The sequence below is a fragment of the Tricharina praecox genome, assembly GCF_024521635.1.
Source record: "Tricharina praecox strain CBS 144465 chromosome Unknown BZA05scaffold_6, whole genome shotgun sequence".
Taxonomy (NCBI): domain Eukaryota; kingdom Fungi; phylum Ascomycota; class Pezizomycetes; order Pezizales; family Pyronemataceae; genus Tricharina; species Tricharina praecox.
In genome coordinates this window covers 54,279-78,581 of record NW_026250408.1, presented here as the reverse complement: position 1 = coordinate 78,581, position 24,303 = coordinate 54,279, and the positions used below count along the sequence as shown (strand labels likewise).

The 24,303-nt window shown below is 52.5% G+C and overlaps 3 protein-coding genes across 3 annotated transcripts; 1 reads left to right on the top strand and 2 right to left on the bottom strand.

Annotated features, from left to right (window-relative positions):
- Window positions 1-1,726: 1,726 nt before the first annotated feature.
- Window positions 1,727-3,139, top strand: BZA05DRAFT_442816 (uncharacterized protein; the record flags this gene model as incomplete). The annotated part of the gene is made up of 2 exons (XM_051486795.1): window positions 1,727-2,641; window positions 2,696-3,139. The coding sequence occupies 2 exons, from the start codon at window positions 1,727-1,729 to the stop codon at window positions 3,137-3,139; spliced, it is 1,359 nt and encodes a 452-aa protein (XP_051341457.1).
- A 5,421-nt stretch (window positions 3,140-8,560) lies between these two features.
- BZA05DRAFT_442815 (uncharacterized protein) lies at window positions 8,561-11,425 on the bottom strand (the record flags this gene model as incomplete). Its single annotated transcript, XM_051486794.1, has 2 exons — window positions 8,561-10,308; window positions 10,360-11,425. The coding sequence occupies 2 exons, from the start codon at window positions 11,423-11,425 to the stop codon at window positions 8,561-8,563; spliced, it is 2,814 nt and encodes a 937-aa protein (XP_051341456.1).
- A 6,430-nt stretch (window positions 11,426-17,855) lies between these two features.
- On the bottom strand, window positions 17,856-20,921 carry BZA05DRAFT_442813 (uncharacterized protein; the record flags this gene model as incomplete). Its single annotated transcript, XM_051486793.1, has 8 exons — window positions 17,856-18,155; window positions 18,237-18,351; window positions 19,287-19,892; window positions 19,944-20,087; window positions 20,140-20,262; window positions 20,317-20,508; window positions 20,586-20,801; window positions 20,863-20,921. The coding sequence occupies 8 exons, from the start codon at window positions 20,919-20,921 to the stop codon at window positions 17,856-17,858; spliced, it is 1,755 nt and encodes a 584-aa protein (XP_051341455.1).
- Window positions 20,922-24,303: the final 3,382 nt, after the last annotated feature.

The following is a 24,303-nucleotide window of genomic DNA, read 5'->3' as shown; positions in this document are numbered from 1 at the left end:
AAACACCCCTTCCGACTCGTCTTGGTTTACTTGCGCATTTGTGAATCCTCTCTAGTACGGCGGTTGAGAATCCGTCGTACACCGGCCGTGCCGCCCAACAGTTATGCCACGAACCGGACGGGTGGGTGAATAACAAAGTTCCGCTTCCGTTCCTACCAGGTGTACATCAGCACAGGTAACTGGCCTAAACGTTCTATGCTATCCTCCGCAATCAATATTGGCATCCACGCCGATATGTACCAAAACACCACTCTAGCAAAGCCCTCGGTCGATCCGAGGGGACATGGGTCCGCATATTAGCAGCCGTGGCACAGTTTTATCCACGAACTAGACCCACCGCTCGGCTCAATACGGGCATATCACGTGCCGCTGGCTATCGCGCTGTCATAAACGCCCATAAGAAGAATTCTTTTTCGTTGGTATGCCGTAGGTACCTACTCTATTCAGTCTGTGAAGCCCGGAGAGGGTGATAAAGCGATGAAGCTTTGCTTGCGACTTGAGTGCTCATGACGCAGTGGGTTCTACCATTCTAGATAGTAGGATTCTTCTTGCCGGCGAGCCTAAGCCCAACAGCCGACGCACCACCTATCACTCGGTTACCGTATTTTGCACTCTGCTTGCAGTGTATTCTCGACCAGCAGCTGGGAGGTTAGAAATGTCTAGATCTAAAAGTTGATACGTGATGGTAGAGCCTGACCGATGCCGGCAGTATATGTAAGTAGGCAGGTGTTTGAGCACGTGTGGTGGATACTGTCTTGGTACCCGGTTTTGTGCGGGCACACACCCGAAGTCACGCATCTTGAATCATTCGCAGGCTTGGGCCTCTTTGCCCACGCAAGATTTCCCACTATATCTTACTCGCTTCGCTAGGGTTCGCGTAAGAGGTGCCGACTAACTCGGCTTGCGTGTTTCACCAACGCCGACTCATCCAAACACCTCCGCAACAACATCCATTTCTCGGCGTCTCTCTTTAACACACACAACTACAAGAGAAGTGATCACAATGAAGCACAGGAAACACTCCCGCTCCCGTGGCAGCAAGAACGTGAAGTCGAAGCCATCTCCCAAAGCAATCGCATCTTCGCCTTCCCCTTCATCCAGCTCGCATGAATCACAGAGGTATGGTTTGTTGGGCTTATGAAAGCGGTGTGATTGACGGGCGCACTGACCAGCGGTGATAATAGGAGTACAACGGAGAACTTTCTTCAAGAAAATGAGGTCGACCAGTTCCTTTCTCCATACGAGCCGACACCCGCTGGTGATCCTGCGACTCCAGACAAGGGAAATGAGGTTGCCGACGAGTTACTGAACGATGAAGAGATTGACTCCCTGCTGTCGCCGTACAGACAATCCGGCAAGTCGGTGAATGAGATGGATGACGAGCAGCTAGAGGCGCTGCTCGCTTCCTATACAGAGTCATCGGCGGTTACAACGTGAGTTATTGTTCGAAGTCGAAGCGGTGGTCGATAATGTCGACAACTCTCCGCGCTGTAATGTACAATGCTGATGCGGTTCTCAGTCCTGCTAGTGCGAAGCGCAGCTGCGGATCTCGTTTGGGCGACAAGAGTAATCTTCCGTGGGTTCCCCTCATTTATTTTGTGTCTTTTCTTCTGCTTCCTTCTTCGTTGCTTCATCCACCCCCGACTTTCACATCATTCCTTCATCCTGCACAATACCGTCGTCAAAGATACCCCCCTCTACACCATCGAATCCTCTATTCCTCAAGATGCCAGAGACTACAACTCCTGATCCCATCTCTCCGGCTCTTCACGAGTCAGTGAAGAAACGTATCGATCTTTATCTCCAAGGACTCCCGGCTTCGCAATCTGCGTTTGAGAGTCTGGCTTCGGCCGCTCGCTCGAGCCAGGAGGAAGACGAGGAAGAGAGCAGCGACGATGAGCTGGTGTCCGATGAGGACGACAGCGATGACTACGGAGTCAAGGAGGACTATGAGGAGGAATCCACCGTTCCCGATCCAAGTTGCGACACTTACCCCCCTTCACAGCCTATCACTCCGTACGGTACTCCGTTTATCGCACCGACAATTGCGCTGACCGCGAGATCTAGTGGGTCGATCCTCGACATGACCGTCGAAAACGTCACGTATACGGATGGCAATGTGCCCACGGAGAAGAAGAATGAGCTCCGGGTCCTTCCTCCCGAAGCCTACGACTGGACGAAGGGACCTAAGCGCCCGCGCTTCTATACCGACGACGAAGCCCTCCACTGGGAGGAGCACGGGGTACCGTTTAACCTGATCGAGTACCTGATGGCGCGTCGCCGCATGAGGATCCGTGAGGATCCCGATTACCCCGACCCATTCACCATGCCTCGCCCGAAGCCACCTCCCCCCAGCCCAAAGGTTCCGTGGCCGTTCTCCTTGTCCGATGACGAGGAGGAGGCTGCAAAAGACAAGGGAAAGGCGAAAGAGAAGACTCCAGAGAAGGCGTCCAAGGTCGATGATTGGGTTGTCACGCCGCCGAGCCCACCGGGTAGGTGGATGCAGCAGGAGGGGGAGTTCGTCACTCCGCCCGGAAGCGACGACTCCCAGTGGGTCCCGTCGTGCGGACAGCCGGCGCCCCCACCCCTCAAGGATCCCCGCCACGCGGTGTATCTTGAGCTGGGCTTGCCGATTCCGGAGGTGTGTATCCGATCTTTCCACGTACGTACCTATCGCTGACTCGGTCATTTTCAGTTCAAGCTTCCGACGACCCAGGAAGAGCGGGATGAGATGCTCCTCGAGTGCATCAAGTCCCGCGACTACTGCAAGCACCGGCACATCCAGACGGTACAGAAGCTCAACGAGCTGTACTCGGACCACTACCGTCTCGAGGAGCGGTACTGCATGACGTACGAGATCCTAGACTTCGTGCGGGGCGGAGACCGCTCGCGCAACCACATCTTCTCGCTGCTGCCGGGACAGCGCGAGTACGGGATGGAGGAAACATGCGGGAAGGTGCTCGCGGCCGCGTGGCGCAAGGAGAACCCCGGCAAGCCCGAGAGGGTCGCGCCAGTGGTGCCTCCCGACTCACCGGCAGTTGCGGCGGGGAAGAGGACGGCTGCGAAGAAGCGTCCGGCTCCCGCTGCCCCCGCCACGACGAGTGCTGGTAGGGGGAGAGGGAAGAGGGCGAAGAGGTAGATAGCGGAAAGAGGAAGCACGAAGGCTGGGGACGTGGGGAGTGATCACCCCATGTCAGTGACGTTCTTTTGAACGGTAGCACCCAAGCCTGCGTGGCTTCGGAATCAAAGGTTGTTTCTGCGAGCGCGTGAGTTTCGTGAATTGTGATTCGTTTAGTATCGCCTATCCCACCCACAAATTCCACTTTTTGTCCTGTCAGGCTCCAGTTCTGGTAGATTTAGGCCTGAGAGTTGATCATAATCTCGATGGTGGTAGTGGATGTCTGTTGCGGTCTGGCACCCTCTGGCTCCCTATATGATGAAGTTTGTAGACCCTTCGGGCTGTGCTACCACGTCTACACGAGTGTTATGCCATTGCACGGTAGCATCTGACGAGGACTCAAGAGAAACGTAGTTGCAAGCGCCCAGTATCTGTTGTGTCCCCGGCCGAGACCAAGACTGTAACGGATACTCAACTTTCAGAATTACCGTCTATAGAGACAGAGATAGGGATGGATTGTTAGGCGGTGATAGTATTGAATTTTCTCACTTCCCGCAGGCTGCCGGGGCTCGAGCCTCGGGGTGGCGACTCCTCTTCATAAACACTCGTTCAATCTAAGGTATCATGACGACGCTCTCTATGTCGAGTATCCTCCGCCTATAACGCCACGTCACACAGAGCCTTCAGGAACGCTGGTTCGCATGCGGAATGGTGATCTTCGGAAGGTACATCTTCGGAGTATTTATGTAAGATGTTTGGCTTTACGCAGAGGTGTTACCGGAGTGCAACTACTGCGGAGGCACGAGTGGGTTTGAAAACCGTAAAGCTTCCTATTGCAGCCAAGAGGTACGGACCAACTTCATAAGCCGCTTTGTCGGAACGATGCGAGGGTAGCGATGCTGTTTATGATGGACATAGTGGTAGAGCCCTCAGCCGTGGTACTGCCGACGGAGGGGTTCATAATTGATTTTTCCATCTCCTAATTTCAGCCAATATAGCTCACCGATTCTACAGTTCAGCACTTTGATACAAGTTCGGGTATCCTTGGCTTGTCTTTTTGTTACTCGCCGAGTCGCTGTGTCGCCGCCGTTCGATCTACACTGGGAGCGGCAGCTTGAGAGATTTAGGTAGTAAAGGACTGACCCACGTGATGATCGCGATAAATCATTCAAATCTAGGTAGTCCATGCACAGCTCACTTCATAGTACCTAACATATATCCGAGGACGGTTTCCGTTGCTAAGCATCGAGCCACGCATACTGCGGTTTCCTGTGTGCATACTAATATTCTCGGGAGATGAAAACGACCTTTCTCAGCTTTCCTGTCAACAATACGGAAGATAGAGATAGGGATGGATAGATAGATAGAAAATGTTCTGGTTGATTCTCTAATTCTCGTCGGGCCAGAGAGGTCCTCTATATACACGCTTGTCTTGTCCAAGGTAGAATATTCTTAGGTAGGAGATACTCAGATTCTTTGGCTTCTGGGACGAGCACGGTCCGCGCCGTGTCATCAAGTGGAGCCTTTAGGATCGTAAGTCGTCTAGAGCCTTCTGGACGTCTAATCTTGACATTAACCCTAACAATATAGACAGTCAGTATGGTAAAGCTACAGACAAACACTTGGCGAAGTAGGATGCCGAGCCCCGAGCCCCGAGCCCCGAACACATACAACACCCATCATACCGAGGCGACCATGCATTGCGCGAAGGAATAGTAAAAATGACAAAAAAACCTCCAAGTGAGTTAGGCGGAGGATTGGTAGCTGTCTTCACTCGGTAGCGGACGTGGCGTCGTGGTGTAGTGTAAAGTACAAACGATACTGTTTATAATGGACAAAGTAGGAGATCCGTAGTACTGCCGACGGAGAGGTTCATAATTAATATGCTATCAATTAACGTCAGCCAAGATAGCCCAGACAATTTTACCATTTAGCACTTTGATACCTGGGCCCGGGTATCCTTGGCTTATCTTTTTTTTACTCGCTGAGTCGCTGCTTGGCCGCCGTTCGATCCACACTGGGAGCGGCAGCTTAAAATATTTAGGTACAGTAGCAAAAGGTTGGGTGAAAATACCAGGTTTATCGCAATACCAAAGAACTACCAGGTTTTTACTTAACCTGTATTTTTTACTTTTTTTAAAAAAAAAACCAGACATCACGTATTTTCACATAGAAAAAAGGACTACCATCTTTCCCACACCATGTATCAAAACATAATCCCTCTACTATAGACCACGAGAGTTATTCAGTGTTGGAGTCACATTTGCATATCATACGTAAATATAAAACCCACATAGTTCGAGAATCATATGGTAAACAAAACTGCCTGTTGCGTTGACTTCAATGGTACTCCGTGATCTTCACCAGATGTCTGCGATATCTCTACTAAAAGACTTCCGTGCTTGCAGAAATCTGTGCTCACTGGTACCTTAGGGTCGTACAATGCGATCTTTTTGAGTACCATGGGGCTTCGTCCGTCTAGTCCGTCCTGGGCTAGGTATACCTCAGACAGGATGGGAAAATGACTCGTCACCGAGCAGGAATGACTAGTCACTAAAGTGGGCATGTCTAGTCACTAAAGTGGGGATGACTAGCCATCAAGTTGGGAGTGACTAGTCACCGAGTATGAATGACTCTAGTCACCGAGTATGAATGACTCTAGTCACCGGGTGTGAATGACTGTCAATGAGTGGGAATGACTCTAGTCACCGGCGCCAGTATTGCATCCATGGCCCCCAGGCGACAGCAGTACTGCCTCCATTGCAGCGTGAGGGGGGTCGGCGGGTGAAATCGAATGTAGTTAGTAGTGGGCCTCAACGTTGGCGGGCATGGCGGGCATGGCGGGGTCGACCGAGTGCGGAGGAGGGGTACTTAAGCTGGGTCCCGCGGCGTTTCTTCTTCTTCTTCTTCTTCTTTCTTGATCATGTTCGACAGAATAGACAGTCAACCCTCCCCCGCCGCAACTGCTACTGCTACTGCTACTCTCGCCGCAAATCCTCCTCTCGCTTTCAGTTCCTCTTCATTTCGCAGAAAGCTCCTCTTTCTCGCTAATCATTCCTACTCACTGACAAGCCCTCCTCGCTAACCACTCCTCCTCGCTGGTAAGTCCTTCTCACTGACGACTTCTCCTCACTGACAACTCCTCCTCACTGACAACTCCTTCTCAATGATAGCTCTGCTTCCTACTCGCTGACAACTCCTCCTCCTGCTCGCTGGTAATTCCTCCTCACTGACAACTCCTTCTCACTGACAACTCCTCCCCCCACAATGCGTTCCTCCCACAACTCCTTCTCCTGCTGCAAATCCGCCCCGCAACTTTACCCTCACCGCAACTCTACCCTCGCCGCAACTACTCTTCCCCCTCCCGCTACAACTACTACTGCCGCTGATAGCTCCCTAGTCTTATAGCTTTCCTCGCCGCAACTGCTACTGCTACTACCACCGCAACTGTGGGGAGGGTATCGGTGGTTGGCAGGTGCTTCGATTGGAAGCACGAGCCGCCTACAGTGATCAGTAGTAGTAGTAGTAGTAGTAGTAGTAGTAGTAACACCTGAAAAGTGCTAGAATGTCGTACATTTTTGCTTGCGTACAACATGTCTTACCCACAATACGTATTTTTTGAAGCCGGAGGGTTGCTACGCATTTCTTCCGTAGATCTCTTGTACTTGTAGTTTTACTACAATTCAGAGACCATTTGGTTGACATGACAACGGTGCTCTCTGCACTACGTTGTTGTGCATACAAGGTAGTTTCCTGATATTTTTCTGGTATTCCCGACACCACGTAAGATTTTGCGTCTGGAAGAACTGCAGTGCTTCTTCCCACTTTTTGGTATGCATATCTTTACAACCTTACGTAAAGATTTTCGATACCGTAGAGTTGGGACTATGGGAAGAAAGAAATAACAAAATACATCTGTATTTTCGGAAAACTGCTAGGTTTCTACCTATACGGTGGTTCTACTCATGACCTGCGGAAGGAGTCGCACCCCACTTTTTGCTACTGTAGTAAAGGACTGACCTAGGTATGTGATGTTCGCGATGAATCATTCAAATCTAGGTAGTCTATGCACCGCTCACTTCATAGTACCTAACATGTATCCGAGTACGGCTTCCGTTGGTAAGCATCGAGCTACGCATACTGCGTTTCCTGTGTGCATAATATGATTCTCGAGAAACGAGGACGAAATTTCTCAGCTTTTCCCCTTACAATATAGACAGTCGGGCTACTAAAGCTACAGACAGACACTTGGCGAAGCAGGATTCCGAGCTCCGACCACATACAACACCCATCACACTAAGGCGACTTCGCGACGATGCATCCGCGAATGAATAGTAAAAATAACTCAAGACCTCCAGGTGCGTTGGGCGGACGATTGGTGGCCGTGTTTACTTGATACCAGACTTGGTGTTCAGTAACGTACGGCGAAAACCACAAGCGAAGGACTGGACATGCGGAAGGGAAGGTTCCACCCTTGATACCCTCGGCCTTACTGGTACGGCCACGGTGACGTGAATTACCGGCACATACAGTATTCTCCATAGTCCAATCCGTCCGTTCTCAGCCTCGGACTGGACTGGACTACATACATTCAGTCCGTCCGGAGGAGTCTTTCGGACGAACTAGTCCACCAGTAAGGTCGGATGGGACGGACTGCAGTCGATTGTAGTCGACTGCCAAGACTGGTACAAGGCGACAGAAATCATGATAGAAGGCCCGCGGCGTATTATCGGTGGTCGTGGTGGCTGAGGGGAGTATTTGCGCACGGGCTCAAGATGATACCGCGGCGTTGATGGCACTTAACAACTATTGTGGCGCAGATGGTGGCGCAGTTTATTGCTCCTGGACGAAGATTGTGGCGCGGCATACCCGGTACTGGACGAAGATGGTGTCGCCGCTCACAGTTTTGCTGGCACTGGACGGAATTCAACACACGATAGTGGGAAATACCACCAAAGTTGGTGGGATAAGTGCTGAAAATAGTGGCATTTGTTTTCACTACCGGACTGCAGTCCAACCCCGTCCAGCAAATTGGCGGACGGGACGGACTACTTTTATCCCTTCCGCAAAAAGGCACGGACGGGACTGGATCTTGGCAGTCCGTCTCGTCCGGGCTGCAGTCTGGACCGGACTACGGAGAACACTGGGCACATACAATACCATATGCTACTCATTGATGCTACTTACCGCCTAACTAAAGGAACTCATGTAGATATGGTGCAGTGGAGCCCTATCTCCCTGCTCCTGTAAGCCTACCCACGTGACACCAATCACGTATTTGATGGAAGAAAACACAAAATATCACACAGCTTCAACAAAAGACGGATCAATCAATTCTCTCCGCCACGGTCAACAGTCCTACAAGGGTCTAAGACAAAGATACAGCCTCGCGGAAGTTTGGCATGAGTGGCAAGAAGCTATCGAGTAGTACATCCCGCAGCCCTAGTTTCCGCGGGCGGCAACTCTGGCAATCATCTTGGCAACATGGGCCTCATCGGGCTTTCCTTCGAGCAGGAAGAACAGCAAGTTGAGCTGAGCGACGACCTCGCCGAAGGCGGTCTCAATCTTAGCTTCCTTCTCGGGAGCCCTCAGCTTCATGCCCACGAAGACCGCGTTGATAAGCCTATGGAGGTGCTGAATTCCGTGCTTCTGCTCCATTGTGAAGCTGCTCTTCTCGATGAGTCTAGCAGCCTCGTACGCGGCGTATCCGCGCTGCTCCCAGGCCTCGAGCTGGGTCTGTGGAGTGCGGGGATCTGGCGCGTAAATGGGTGGTTCGCGGCGGGCGCTGCCGGGCGCAACCGGGTGAGCGCTGCGGTGGCCATGGGCTGTGAAACACGGATCGTAGCTCGCTCCGTTCCGCGAGTCGGGGCGTGAGCCGGACCTCTGGGATCTAGCACGAGCCCGCGATGCGGCGGTAGGAGCGCACAGCCTGTCGAACACGTTCAAATTGTGGGTCGACACAGCCGTGAAAAGGCGATTCGGCGGGGTGTGACGTCTTCCGGAAGTCTGGACAGGTGCAGGCCGGGTATCGACGGGGGCCTGGCGATGAGTGGCCTGCGTACCGAGCTTGGAGATGTAGCCACCAGGTATCCTGTCTTCCAAAGGTTCGCCAAAGCGAGCACGGGACTTGTTGCGGCGTAGTGGCTTCTCAGGGGAGGGATGCAAACCGTGTCGACGACCGGTGAGGGACGGATCTTGGTACATGCCCCCGCTAAAGGCGGTACTTCCGTATGAATGCTGCACAGGCTGCCTCATAGTATTCGTTGGGACAGCATGGAACCCCATGCTGGCCGGAAATCTGCGTGGGCCTTCAACACCCACCTGCCTCGAAAACCCCTGCTTGCGTCCTTGGTGATCATGTTCAGCGCGGTGGCTCTTTTCCAGAATATCCACAGCGGCACCAACGAACTCAGCAGGAACTACGGCGATGCCCTCCCACGGTGGTCTCGCTCGCGATATTCCACGAGCATTATGAGTGAAATCCTGAGCCTTGCCTCCGAGATCGGGAACTCTCCTGGTGTGAGTCTGGGCAACTGGACCAGTATTGAAAACTCCGGGATTATTCAGCAGCTTGTTATCCCTCTCAGTGCGAACTTTCGATCTTGCGCGGGAGCTCTGTGTTGGAACCATTAGGCGACTCGAGACAGCCACGCCGTTTGCGTTCGCCTTCTTCTTCTTTTGAGGGAAGAAAACCGAGTGAACGTTGAACTCATCTTCTGACGAGTCTACACCTTTTCGGCGTCGACCAGCGTATCCTTGACCCGCGTATTGGGTTTTGGTAGACGAAAATGATTCCGTAGAGTCATGATCTGAGTTCGTTGGTGCCTTACTATCCGATCGCGACTGGTGGTGGACCAGAGCTTGCTGACGATGAATGTTTGGAGTCGGGAGGACGGTTCGCTTTCCCACCAACCCAGGAGTCTGCACGATGGCGGGAGAGGGTGGAATTGCGCGCATGGTCCAGTTTTTCGGGGTAATAGGCTGGGGAGTGTCCCTTGTCTGACGCGGATCTGTTGAAGTATTGAACGGATTATAGCCAGAGAGCCCGGGCGATGGTGCTTGTGAAAGCCACACTTGCGGCACAACTGGAGGGCTGATGATGGCTTGGTGTTTGTGGTTCCGCTCACAGTACTGAGCCCCGCCACATGGAGAGAAGGAGAGTCGACGAGGATCCACCTGAAAGGGATCATCTAGGTACCGTTAGCTGCGACTCGATGGCCATGCAGGATATTGAAACCTACCGGGTATCACCGATGCCGTCGTGGGTGTAACTTGTTTAACAGGCCTGTTGTGACGAGGAATCGACACAGAGTAATTCTGAGTATGTTTGGTGACCGGTGTCGCCATCAAATCACCATGTATCATCTTGTCAACCCCGGCCGCTTCCCGCATCCGGTTCAATGGACGAGTTTGCCACTCCTCCGCGCCTGTATCCTTGTCACCATCGCTATCGTCCTCTTCTCGAAGTCTATCCTTTTCTAGACCTGTATTGCGAGAGATTCGCACCGGTGATGTTTGGTGGTCTTGGATCTGTTTCTTGCGACTACTTGGAGCGATAGGGGATGCGTTGACACTCAACGGCGACGCACGACCGGGAGACGCAAGCTCGTTGGCTCGGAAGCGGTAGATGGGAGGAACGTAGTCCATCCGGATTCCTTGTCGATCGTAGTGCACAACAGGCGAGTAGTGTCTACTGATTTCCTGAGAGGGATTATTCCTTCCGGTGTTCGGTGGAGGACCACTGGACGCCGCTTCCGAAGTCGTCCCGCCCTTATCTGCGTTCCCATCCGCGAAAATGTGAAGCCCGCTCAGCTGGCGTTCCAGCAGAAGGGTCCGCTCCTTCTGCGATGGCCGGCTTTCGTTGTTATCCGAGCCCTCCGCCTCTCCAGCAGAATTATTTCCAGAACTCCTGTACGCAGGACCATCCAAACACATTTCTTCCATCCGCTTTTGAAACCGCTGCTGTTCTTCCTCCGTCAGTTGCAGGAGTTGGGGACGCCCAGCCGTTCCGTAACCGAACTTGGTATCCGCCAAAGCATCTTCGAGTTCCTTACGATGCAGGCGTGCATCTCTCTCCACACCTTCGCCAGTAGAGGCAATGCTGGGCGCAGGAAACTGTAAGCTGACCTCGGCAGGAGTGCGAACCAAGTTCTTTAAAGAGTTGGCAATCGATGGAGACACTTCCTGAACATCTGACTCTGGAAAAGGCGATGACGGAGGGAAGTCATGGTTGTAGGGAGGCGGTGGCGCATCAAACGGGGAACACCGCGCCGAAGACGGTGCCGGCGGGTCATCCCCGGATGACATCTTGAAGTGCTCTATACGCGGTGCTTCGTGGACGTCTTTCGTTGCGGGCGGGTCGGCGGCAGTGGTTGACAAGTCGGCGGTGGTGCACGGGGTGCGCTGAAGTGGTTTTGAGGAGGGTGTTTGAGGGAGGGTGCCGAGTCGTTGGTGGAGGGTTGTGAGTCAGTGGTTGCGCGTCGTTTGTTGTTGGTAAACATAAATGATTAGGGCAACTTCCGTTGCTTTGACGATCCGGCAGATAAGTCAGCTACTCATCCGGAATTTAAAATCGTAACCGACGCTAACCTATCGGGTTACATCAAAGAAATGTGTTTACATTTCACAACAAAGAAGGAGAGGACCACCAACTATGCCTTTACTAATACGAAGTACGTAATTATACTAGCTGTAATGGCCTTGTTGCTACTTGCCTCTAAAACTGTGATCGGTTCATGGGGTGTGCACTCGGTATCTTCACAGATGCGCACTCGGAAACTAGGGCTCGACGATGGGAGCATCGATGAGAGCATCGACGAGGTTTTTGCGAATGACCATAGTTTAGATAGGCTGAATATGAGTGCTATTGAACAAAACAAGAGAGCATCAACGGGGCGGCGATTAAGATCGAGACCCCGACCGCACTGTCCCGGCGCCGAAAGATGCGCCAGCTGTCGGAGAATATTCAGTTCTCCGGCGAGCATGGACGCGATCCACACCGTACAAACGCCCACCACTACCGCCTCTAGCAGCAACCAATACGGCGGTCGAAAGTGAGCAAATAGTCACCTGTTGTGCATGGCGCATTGCGCATTCAACTTTTGGCTTTTGGCTTTTGGCTTTTTGTGCAACACAGGGCTGGTGGCGGCCGCTCGCCCCACCTCACACCGCAATAGAGCGCCCACTGAGAGAAAAATAGAGAGAAAAAGAGTGGGCAAAAGAGAGAGAAAAAGAGAGAAAAAAATAAAGCATAAGGGAGAGAAAAAGAGAGCGGAAAAGAGAGCGGAAAAGAGAGCAAAATTGCGGGAGGACGGCAGGTGACAGCGAGGAGACCATCAACCCCGCTAACTGTGGGAGCAGGCCGCCGAGCGAGACGTTGGGGGTGGACTACGAGGCTGCAGGATTGTCGCAGAGCACTCCCGCTGCCGGGCGAAACGAGATCGCCGCACTGTGGCTGGGCATTTCCGTCAACGAGCGAGACGATTAGAGGGGACTACAAGGTCGTAGGACTACGAGGCCACAGGACTGTGGCAGGTCATTCCCGCCTCTGTGCGAGACTATTGGAGGGGACTACGACTACGAGGCCGCACGACTGTGGCAGGGCATCCCCGCCACCGAGCGAGAGAATGGGTGGAGCATGAGGCCGCATGACTGTCGCAGGTCATTGCCGCGACCGAGCGAGACGGTGGGTGGTGGGGGGGAGGGTGGAATCTATCTTAATGACTAGTCACTAATTGTGCGCATAGCAAGTCAGTAAGTTTTTTGACTTGAGCATAAATTCCACTCATCTGCCATCTGCTGATCATAACGTGAGACCGGAGACAGACTGGCCATTAGAAAGTTATGGAATGCGTCGTCCACCCAAGCCGCCATCTCCCTCGGCGACGCGTTTCGCGGTAAGTCTACCTCTCAGGTTTTCCACTCCCCCCCCAGTTCGTCCATTCAATCCGACATCTGCCTCAATTCTTCCCACCAGTCATCCACACAAGCCGACATTTGCCTTGACAACGTGCCCCACAACAGTTCCTCGCCAGCATGCCACGGAAGCCAGTTGTCGTCATATACTCCACTACTGAGCAGCAACCTCAAGGGAAGAAGGCAGAGAGAGAAGAAGGTTGATAGCAAGCGCAAAGAGAAAGGAAAATAGAAGAAAGGGAGAGTGGGTTGAAACGATGTAGGGTGCGTTCCGGCCTAGGCTGATAATACTCGGGACAAGGGATTCCACGTGACCGTCTTCGTTGGCGAGAACAGGGGTCCTAGGCCGTATCGGACACGTGAACCCCAGAAAAGGCGGAAGTCGGGGAAGTGATGCGAGGGGACAGCAGGAGAAGCGGGCACGTAGGCCATACCCGTGCTTACTGTCAATTTACTTTTTGCTTGTGTCAGCCCGAGGTAGATGGGTAGGGGAAGTGGGGTGCCGCACCGGACTAGCCGGTATCAGGGCTTTCACCTGGACTGGCCTGGGTGGGGGCACGGTGAGATGTAAACAATGGTAGCTGACGTCGTGAGAGGGAATGGCTGTTGCCTTTTCCTTACTCTATCTCTGCTTGGTGCGCTTGCATTCTTTTGGAAATAAGGCCAGGGCGGAAGTTTGGGAAAGCCACATCAGGCCGCCTGATGAAAGTTGGGTTGTACAGTGGCAGGGTATCAGGGGTTAGGTGCACGGGTATATGATATTACCATGATCTAGAAAGGCCGCATGTAATCACTAAAAGAACAAAAAACAACCAATGATACACTCTCACTCGTCCGCGAGAAATCATTGCATATCACTCGCCCAGGATGCAATCACTTTGTATCACTCACGCTGGCGCACCTGCGATTATATCAGCTGGTATGATAGCTATCAGGCCGGCTCTAAGATCCAATCATTCAGAGTGATCGCTTACTAAGTTCTGACCGTGTGCAGAAATACTGGAGCAGTTAAACCTGATGTGGTGTTGGATTGGGCTTTGAGGGACGAACATCTTTGTTTCCTCCTATGATGATTAATAGATTTTCTTTTCAACAATCGATTCATATGTTTCAATGACCCTGATAACTACATGGGAACAAGCCAACCACATGAGATCCCTTGCCCCAGCCATCACACATGTGGACCACCGTCAGTTGCATGGTCAGTGTTGTTCAGCTGTGTCATGGGCGATCACTCACTCTGGTGAATGTGTATGGAAGGTCACTCGTTTCGATTTATTGTTGCATAAGGTATCACCCGTTAAGTTACAGTACATTGCTGTGGTAACACCGTCTCCTCCTGCTTTGAGGACAGCCACCATCAGTGCCAGCCAATCCCAGTCCCATATCCTCTTCCTTCACAGCTTCCTTTGTTTATCTCAATCGGGTACAGCTCTGTGGTGCCGAGTGATCGTTCATGTCTTTTTGCTGGTTTTTTTTGTTGTTCCTTCATTGATAGCATGCGGCCTATCTAGATCATGGCATTGTCATCCACCCGAGCATCTCCCGCTTCCACGCCACTTTCCAACCCAAACATGATTAGGCGGCCCGATGTGGCTTCCCCTGCCCTCCCCCTGGCCTTTCCCAACAGTGTGTGAGCTCACCAAGCAGTAACAAAACTAGGAGGAGGAAACGATCGTTTTCCGCCGCGTCCGTCTCCACCGCTCGCTCCGACCCCCGCTCCGCATCCTCGTCCCCACATCCTCGCCCTCACCCCCACATCGTCGCCCTCACCCCCGCATCCTCGCCCCCGCGCCCGCATCCTCGCCCGCACCCCCGCACCCCCGCATCCTCGCCCCCGACCTCGCACTGGCTCCCGTCCTCGCACTGACCCCCATGCCCTCTAGCCGCCCTACCTCCACTGTAACTTTCAGACCCGCTATTCTTCATTGCTCGACTTCTCAGCTTCAGAACCCTCCTGTGCCTCGACTTCCGCACCCTCCTCCTCCTCCTCCCCCTCGAGTCGCCTCAGCTCTGCTCTCTCCTCCCGCTCCCTGAGCTCCCACTCGTATGTCTCGCTTGCTGCATCTTCCTCATCGGCTTCTGGAGTTCGTCTGCCCACCGTGATTGTTCATGCCTGGACTTAGAGCGACCACAGGACTGTTTGGCGCCGAGTGATCATTCATGCCTGGGATCCCGGCGGCTGCAGTTTCAGTAGCCAAGTGATACCTAGCCAGGAAGGGGACAGCATTTGTTAACCGTGAGACTTCCTGCATAAAATCTTTCTTCAATGCCTACTGACCGACCTCCTGCCTCGCCGCTGCTGCTACGACTCATGCAGTGCCGCATGCATTGCAGCCTGCTGCCCAACCTCCTGCCCCACCTCCAGTCCCACCTCCAGCTGCGCCGCCTCCAGCCTTTTTCGGAAACGAATGCTACAAAGGATGTTCCAGTGATACGGAATAATGCAGATGACCCGGAGTCCTCAAATGCAACACCCACATTTTCCTCAAGCCTTCTCCTCGACTCCATTCTATATTCCACCTACGTATTTTACAAGTCATCCCCTTCTGTATCTGAACTATCATGATGGCCTACCTCCTGATCGACTGCATCAACGTCCCAAAGAGGTTCTTTCTCTCTATCATCGTCCTCCAACTCGATTGGAGTAATATCGTGACGATGATCTTCTCTTCTAGCATACGCATTGTTAGGAAGCCATGCATATGCACCTGTTGGAATAGTGCATAGCGGAAGTACAGCACCTTCGATGTGGAGCAGCTGAAGCTGAGACCGTAGATGACAATAAGCTAGCATATGAACTGCATCCAGCTCTGCTGTTCGGTCCCGGAATTTGATAGTGCCATGAACCCTGATAGATGCCAACATCTCCTTACACCAAGCAAATGTGGCATTAGGTAGGTATTCATCAGGGTCTACCATATGACAGTTAGTTTATACGCGTCTGGTATCTAATCCCCAGTGACATACCCCATGCAGCTACATCAGCCTGTAAATGTTCGAGGACCTGTCTGCCAGGTTTCCAGCTGTAATCATTGACACCAGTCACAGGTGTGAAGTAGAGGACCACAATTTTTCCAAATGGCAGATAGGGACGCTGAGATTGCCGGCGGATGTGCTGGTTATTCCATACCTCAAGAAACTCTAATATCTCCTCCCGAATGGTGGAGAGGTAAACATAGAGTAGTGCAATTTGGTCAGCAACAGTGCCTTCAGTATAAAGCCCCATGGTACGTAGATTATCAAAGAAATTCTATTGAATGTAAGTTGAGTTCAGTACTGTGACTAAAAACAGGTAGCCGTAACTAAGTACTTCCACGCTGTTGTTTGAGATTTGCTTAGCTGTCGCCACCAAGCTTCAATACGTTGGTTCAACATAGAGGTACCGTACCAGTAAACTGACTGGAAAGTCACATCCGGGTTCAAAGCATGGTGAAGTAGGAAATGTGCGTTCGCGAGCATAGGAGTTTCGGTTCCCCAGTTCGAACGAACGGCATGTGGTATCGTATCCGTTGCACTCACAACATCAAGGTATTGACGCAGAACAGACACACCAGTTTTGGCTGATATTCCTACATAGACCCACAACACATATCTCAAGTATCTATTAGCGCTATGAACACGGACATAATACGCGGGGGACAGGACGAAGGGCTGGAAGTTTATATAGAGTGGCTGGTGCGTATGCATGCGGGTATATGTCATGATGCACGTTCGATAAAGATGCAGCCCAGGTACTTTTCCCTTGAGTAGTCATCAATAGCTGCATGGATCTCAATCCTGTACATCTGCATCTTCAAATAGCCATCGATTGACCAGATAAAGTTGGGCCCGGGTGTGCAGTATTTGCCGCGTGGAGACGTAAATAGATTGAATGTGCGTTCCAATCTCTTTCACAGAAGCGTTAGAATCACAAGATTCTTCATCAATAAAAACTTTGACCACTTTCATCACATTGGGACTGTACGAGGTTATATTGTGCAGAAGTTGCAAAGCGAAATTACATTTTGTATGGGGCTCCAATACAAAAAGCCACTTAGCAACCATTAACTTTTCCCCCGTATGGTATTGCTCCGCAACAACAATTCAGAACTCCGTGAGGATCTCCCATATCGTTCTCGGTGTAGTTATAGAGGCCTCCCGATAATCTCAGAGTTTCTTCGATACGTTGTGGTTGTTGTATCGGTGGTTGAAAATGGCCATTTTTGGTGTAAAACGGGCACTGTCCGATCCTGTTTGTCCTAGTACTGTACCTCGAGGGAGATTGCGCGGCGCTTGTCGGCGAGCTCAGCCTTGGACCTCCTCTGGTATTGTCGGATATAGACAGACATGACCGCGGTGGCGGAGCCAAAACCATAGTATCGGTACAAGCTCGGAAGTACAACCGTTGAGTTGCAGGGTATCCGATATACACACCTCCTGATCGGGTCTGCAGCCCTAATAATTGACCCGACGCAGCGCAACCTCATTCCCCACCTTTGCACGGGCACCGAAACCATAGAATGATAGAACGCGCCGAAACGATTGCACGATACCGAACAGCCGACCAAAGGATATCTACTGGCTCGCTGCCTCCGCATACAACGCACCGCGTAATAGCATTGGATGGGGTACGAAGTGTGCCTGCGCCAATTCTCCAGCCCTCGTACTGCGTTCCCGCGCCGACGACGGGAACAGTAATAACTGTTGAACCCCTACTGGACCTCCAGATGAAGACGATCCAAGCACGCGTTGAAGTTCAGGCGATCATCGGTAATCTGTTTTTTTATTCTGACAGTAGGTTTACCAATGAACAGGAGGTAATGCAGTGTGACTATTGATATCACATGCCCTCCATGGCAACTTCGGTCGAGGGATTGTTCGCCTTGCCATCAACCTCCGCTTCATCATCGGTTGAATAATCGATCGCCTTCCCGTCATCCTTCATGTCATCATCAGTCAAGGGATGGTTCGCCTTCCGGTTAACGTCCGATGATCCGAGTACCGCGGCGTGTCGCGCCGCATACTCTCTCGCCGTCAGGGAATTAATCGAATCCCGTTCCCTCTTCCTAGCGCCAGCGTGACCATCCTTCTGCAGCCATTCCATGGAAGCGGAAGGAGCGGCCTTTGCAGCACCAGGTTCCTTGGCGGCACATCACATCCTCCACGCTTTCAACATAGCCAATCCCTTTCTCAGCTCCATCGTCGCTTGCTCAATAGCGACGTGCTGCTTCAGAAGCTTCATCGTGTCGTCGATCAGCGTGGTGAGGATCTCGACCTGCTCGGCGGGTTCGTACGAATCCAGCACGGCGCCCGAGATTGTCGTCTTCTCTTCAGGCCTAGGCGGGCGGCCTCGTAGTTATGTAATTTGCTTCTTGCGCATGTCGTAGCCGGTGAGTCGAATGGGGTGAGGCGATGTAGGTGTGTGGTGTAACTAGTTGGTTATCGAACGTAGGAGTGACCCACTACCAGATGTGAAAGTTGAAATAGCCACGTTGTGATCTACCGCTTGCAACTTCATCTTCGCTAGCGTGCGACAGCCAGTGCACGCAGTAGCCCGGCCCAATCATAGCCAGTCCGCAGCCCGGCGGGTATATCCCAGCCCGGGCTGGTGGGCCGTAGCGACTGTGTTCCAATGGTGCGTCTCTGCTACTATCATCGTTGAGGGTGATTCGGCATGGCCACCTCCTGTATCCCAACAACAACAACAATCGCAACAGAATCGTCTCCCGCAGCAAAGTCAGCTCCCGCATATTTCGACAGATGTAGAATGAATGTTTAGTAGCGCGAAACTCGTCGGGACGGACGGCCGGTAGTTAATGGTTGAAGCCTGAGATCATTGAGGCCTGCTAATATTTGCGACATTGGCATGCTTCCGCCACTGTGGACCTGTCTTCTTAGTCGAGTAGCTTTATACTTCATTTACTGTTTCTTTCCTTCTGTTCTCCTCTGTCTTTCTGTCTTGAGGGCGCTGTCGGCGTGGACCTGTTTCGTATCTATCATGAGAGAGCGAGCGAATGTCAAGTATCATTGTCGCATGCGGCCTTCCTAGACATTGGAGACCACCAACTTTCAAACCTGTCCTTTCCTGCCAGCTCCGCGTGGTCGAAAGAAGGCTCTAAATAGCGCACGGATTCTTTTGGTATTGGTATACGAGCTAATACTATCTAATGTTTCTCGCCCCTCCCTCCATCTCTCCGATCACTCCGCCACTCCCTTCACTTTCTCGGTCCAGAGCACCTGCTGGGAGGAGTCGCCACCTCATCCGAGGTACGGCGCAATGTCCAAGTCCTCCCCAATGGTGATATACTCGGTTACCTTCTTGCGAAGGTAACACGAGGTCTCAACCACCGGCGGACGAGGGTCTGACAGCAGCCTTGCCCGGAGATGAGGAGCCACCTGCCAGGACGCAGCTGGTGGCCTGGGCTCGGTGGTCTTCGGCCTGCTCTCGGAATCCGACCGCTTCCCGGTAGCTTCCTTGTCGGCAACTGCGACGGCCGACTCGTCTCTCCACTTCATCTCGAGTGAAGAGTTGGCCGTAGCCTGCACCTTCTGCAGCCTTTCGGCGTACATGGCGGTGTTCGTCTCGACGAGTTCACCCCAGGCCGCGACGGCCAACTGCCGGGAAGGATCTCTCTCCATGACGCTCGGGGGCTGCGCCCTTCTGTGATGCCTGCTGCTCCGCTGCCAAGGAGGTACGGCGTCTCGACTAACACTACCAGGATTACTGGATTTCTTCGCGCCAGTTTCTCCAGTGGTAGTGTTCGGAAGGGTCATTCTCTGACCCTCTGCCTTCTTCTCCGCGTGCGAGCTGAGATGCAGTGCCTCATGCACCAACGACTGGGTGTCGCCGTCGGCCTTCAGAAACGCCTCCCACAACCTGCAGTCGTTAGCCTTGATGCTGATTATGTTGAAGTGGTAGGAAACTCACGAGCTCGCGTTGAGTCCTTGTTGCTCCTGGCCATCCTCTCCCTCCGCCTTGGGCTGCATAGTTGCGGCCTCCGGTACTCTAGCGCACAGGCTGCTCTGCTTCCGGAGCCTCGCCCGTCGAGCGGCATGCGCCTCACCACTCGTCCTAGAATTTCTATCAGCTATTGCATCTCCGTTGAGCTGGAATGAACACTTACTGCTGTTTCCGTCCCGAGGAGCATCCAGCCATCTTGGCTCCAGCTGCTCCCGGTACTTCTTCGTCGCCGGTGCTCCTACTGCCCCCCCTGGTCGCCTTTAACGATCTCTCACGCAAACGGCGACTAGCTCGTCAGCATTTCCGCACAACTAGTGTTTGAAGGATCAGTACTGCTTACATCTTTCGATTAGGCACGCTTGTGGGAGCCGAGCCACCGACCTCCGCCGTGATCACTTCTGCACCCGTAGGTGCGTCGTATGCCGTAGCAGTGACGACAGAAGCAGTCGCGGTGGAGCCTGCGGCTTCGGCCCCCTCGTGCTCCGCGGCCGACTCTCTTGTCATATTGCCCCCGTAGGAGACTTTGCGCCCACTGCTTTAGCCTTTCGTCAGTATCTATTCACGCGCAGTCAGAAGTATCACCGCAGTGCGCAGTTAGTAGTTATTCACCTGGTCTTCTTCGTGACTCTGTTCTGTCTGATCCCAGCAGGGCATCGCACCGAAGAGGTCTGCTCGCGCAGGCACTCTTCCACTGCCGTAGCAGTGGTCGCGGTGGTGCTGGAGACATTCAAAATGCCCTCCAGTCCACCAGGAGCTTCGAGCTCCGCGGCGATGCGTGCCAGCTTGTAGGCCTCACGGCGTCGGCGCTGCTGAGGGTTCGGTCGCCTGCGGTGAGCACAGTTAGTAATTTTTAGTGGTAGTGTGTGTTGGAAGAAGAGGTACCAACTTCTGCTTGGTCTTCTTGGCGAGGTGGTGGGAGGTGGGGGATAATTCCGACATGTCCATATCGGCGAAATGGTTGTGTTGTCAAATAGTTGTTTCTTCGAAAGGGTCTTCGGATGATTGTTCAGGAGAAGCGAAGTCGGATGGTTTTTCAGGAGAAGGGGGATGGGATGGGTTTGTGGGAGATGCGGGGTCGTGTTTGCTTCGTCGACGTTAGTGGGGTGTGGACGTTAGGGCTAGTAGCCTAGGGTTTCTTTTCTGCGACTAACGCAAGTTCAATGGTCGTTACACGTACTACCAACGGTCCACGGGTGAGGCTAGCACATCGTAGTTTGCATAGTCCCGTGTTGTAATCACCTGTCACACTAATCACAGAGTCGTAGCGAACGATTGATTCTTGCCTTCTTTATTTTACCCTTTTACTTACGAGCTGTACTGCAAACATCAACCGGCGGCTCGTATACTACACTAGTTATGTGTATTGCTATACGCTATAGCCATGCGGTAATCTGCTCTGCCACATAGACGGCGGCCCTCTGGAGTTTGTTGGAAACCCTTCCGGCGAAGCAGTGACGTAGTGCAATTGAGGCCTGGCGAAAATATTTGGCCTATTACAATTCCACCGTTCCTCTACATGCTCAGAGGCTCGAAAGTAAAGATGCCCATCTTAGCCGCTACCGGTGTGAGAATATAGTACGATATTTACGATACATATGCTGTTGCCATTGAGTTTTACGTTTTAACGGTGTGTGCAATCCACGTCCATGATATCCTACTTCCAGTTGGCTTCGACAGGGGTATAAGCCCTACTACTTGTGAAGTATTCTACAGACGAGCGGATAGTAGGATGAGCGACAGCGGTAGTTGGTTTCGGACCAGGCAGATGCATCCCTCACAATCTTTCATTTTCACTCGTTTATCGAGTGACACATAATGCAGGCTATTAACAGAACCCAACTATATCGCCCTTCACGAGCGGATGCACAGCCGTAGTACCACTCCTGGTTTCTCAAACTTTGCATACCTACGTCTTAGGACTGAACAGAAAAAACCACCTCTGGGTGCAATAACGTGCCTACCTAATGTATCACTTGACATTCCAACACGTTCTCTACGCTCTTCTTGCGTCGTGCATTTACGTCGGCGAGATTTTGCGAGTGTTCTTGAAAAGGATTAGTTTTCATTTCACGGTATCTGACTGAAGGTATTCGACTGCAGTTGCACATCTTTACCATGTCGTGTCAGCACTCAGATCATCCGTCATGACTCGAGTCTCACGTCAGAGCAGCGCCCCAGCTATTTTGTCGAATGCGGGACATCCAGTTGCTCAGTTAAAAGAGGGGATACCGGCAGCAGCAAGATACCTACCAATTTATATTTTCCTCGAGGAGAGGGCTGCGCTGAGAGCGATAGGCAACACGCACATAGCTCGTGATCAGAGGTGGGTCGGTGACAGCCTACAGCCAGGTAGAAACAGAAATGTAATCTGCAATCGCCTACTTCAGCCGAATCCCTTGATGATTCAACCCAAGGGAAAAAAAACCAGCGACGTGAGATAACCCCCATGTCGAACCGGGCTCGAACCAAAAGCCTTGAACACGCCCGTTGGGTGGCTTGGAAACCCCGATAGCCGGACTCGTGTCCTGCCAACTCCGCAGGGTGTGTGACCGTTAGGCCTCGCGGATTCTTTTTCCGTGCTGGGAGTTTACTACCCGCGGTTATGAATACGTTCGAGCTCTGTGGGCCACGTTTTAACAAAGCGACGGAGCGGTAGTGCTACTGCTGCACACTACATGCTAATCGCCACATTCGATAGTTCGACCATCCGAGCTAAGGATATTTTCGTAGTTAGTAGTATCTGTGAGCTCCACTCTACGACTACGTCGTAGCCCGTTGATGCACAGACCTGCGAGGTGCCACTGCACGCCTTTTCATACGTATGGCACTTCGTGCCCGCGCAACGAAGCTCTTTGAAATGGACGATGTGATCTACTTTGGTCCATACATACGTCAATCAAATGATTTCCCGGCCACCCCTCGCAACGAGGTCAGGCTGGATGTATTGCGTCTGCCGTATTGAAGCATCATCACAGTAAAATACGCCTGTCTTGTGCTGTGTAGCTCTGCTGTAGATTTACCTTCCCTAGTTCTTTGGTGGTCACGATTCGCAAAGAAGACCGAAAACGAGTGATAACTGCATGATAGCTGATGATTGCAACATACTTGTAAATAAGATTCCGATGTGAAAACACACAACAGGAAAAACCGAGTATGGACCGCAGGAGAAACGAACGCCTTGTGCGCACTTCAGGGCGCTTCTACAGAGATCTAACCACGCCGCAGCGTGCTGTTGGAATGGCACTGCACTAGATTGTCAGTATGGATAGTACCAGTGGTCCCAATATCATCTACTCTCAACAATCCACGCATATTCGGACGAGAGTTACCTGTTTACTTAAGCAGCCCCGCGGTTCTTTAAAGCCGTGTGGATAGTTCTATGCGATTTCCCTCATACCCAGTAGGGGCTTCGCTTGTACCAGCCTGCGCCGCCGTTGTGTTCTGTGCTTTTTCATAAAACAGCAGGAATCCACACGGCTCCGGCGGTCGGAATCGATGCTTCCACCATCTCCAGCCTCCGAAACCCGCTCCCGGCCGGTATTGCAGTACTGTCCGCCGCCCGTGGCATATGCACTTGTAGAAGGGTCCGCGGCATACGCGCGTGCGACGGTACCGCTACGACCCGGCTGCCGTCGATTGTACGGCCAGCGATCGAAACAGCTTTCCCCGAGCTCGGCGCACTTCCAAGTTCGCACCAGCAGAGGAGAGCGGCGAGATAGATACCGACGTCCTTCGGAAGAACTGCGACAGTCGCGAATTCCTCCTTTGGACTCTAACTTCTTGTGATGTCGAAGGCGGTTGATCGATTATTAGACCCGGCCACCGACGATCTCTGTGGATGTGGTTGGTATGGGAACAGGTCAAATCTTAGGCGCTGAAGCGCAGTACCGTGATCATTATTGTTGAATATATGAGGTAGATAAACATGACAATAGTATTCGATACAGCAGCAACATCGCGAGCAGCGAGCTCTCTCTGTATACACTCTTCATAGACTAGGAAAGCTCGGCATCAATCCCTTCAGGCGGTCGGTGTTCCGTCACCCTTCGACCGTCACCCGTGCTCGAATACTCCACTAGAGTACAGTAGGGACATCGCCATTTCCGGACGTCCCATATTCTGACAATTGTCATGAGGCAGCCTGAGTAAGTGCACCTCAGGAACGAAGAAGGGACTCTGCGGCCGGGCTCAACACGTGCGCCCATCAACTCCACCCGTGCAACTCATTTCAATCTTCAGTCGCCACGCGGCGCGAACCCTAACCCACATCCTCCAACCCGGTTACTATATCGGGCGCGGGCCGTGCCGTGCCGAACCCTCCGATACC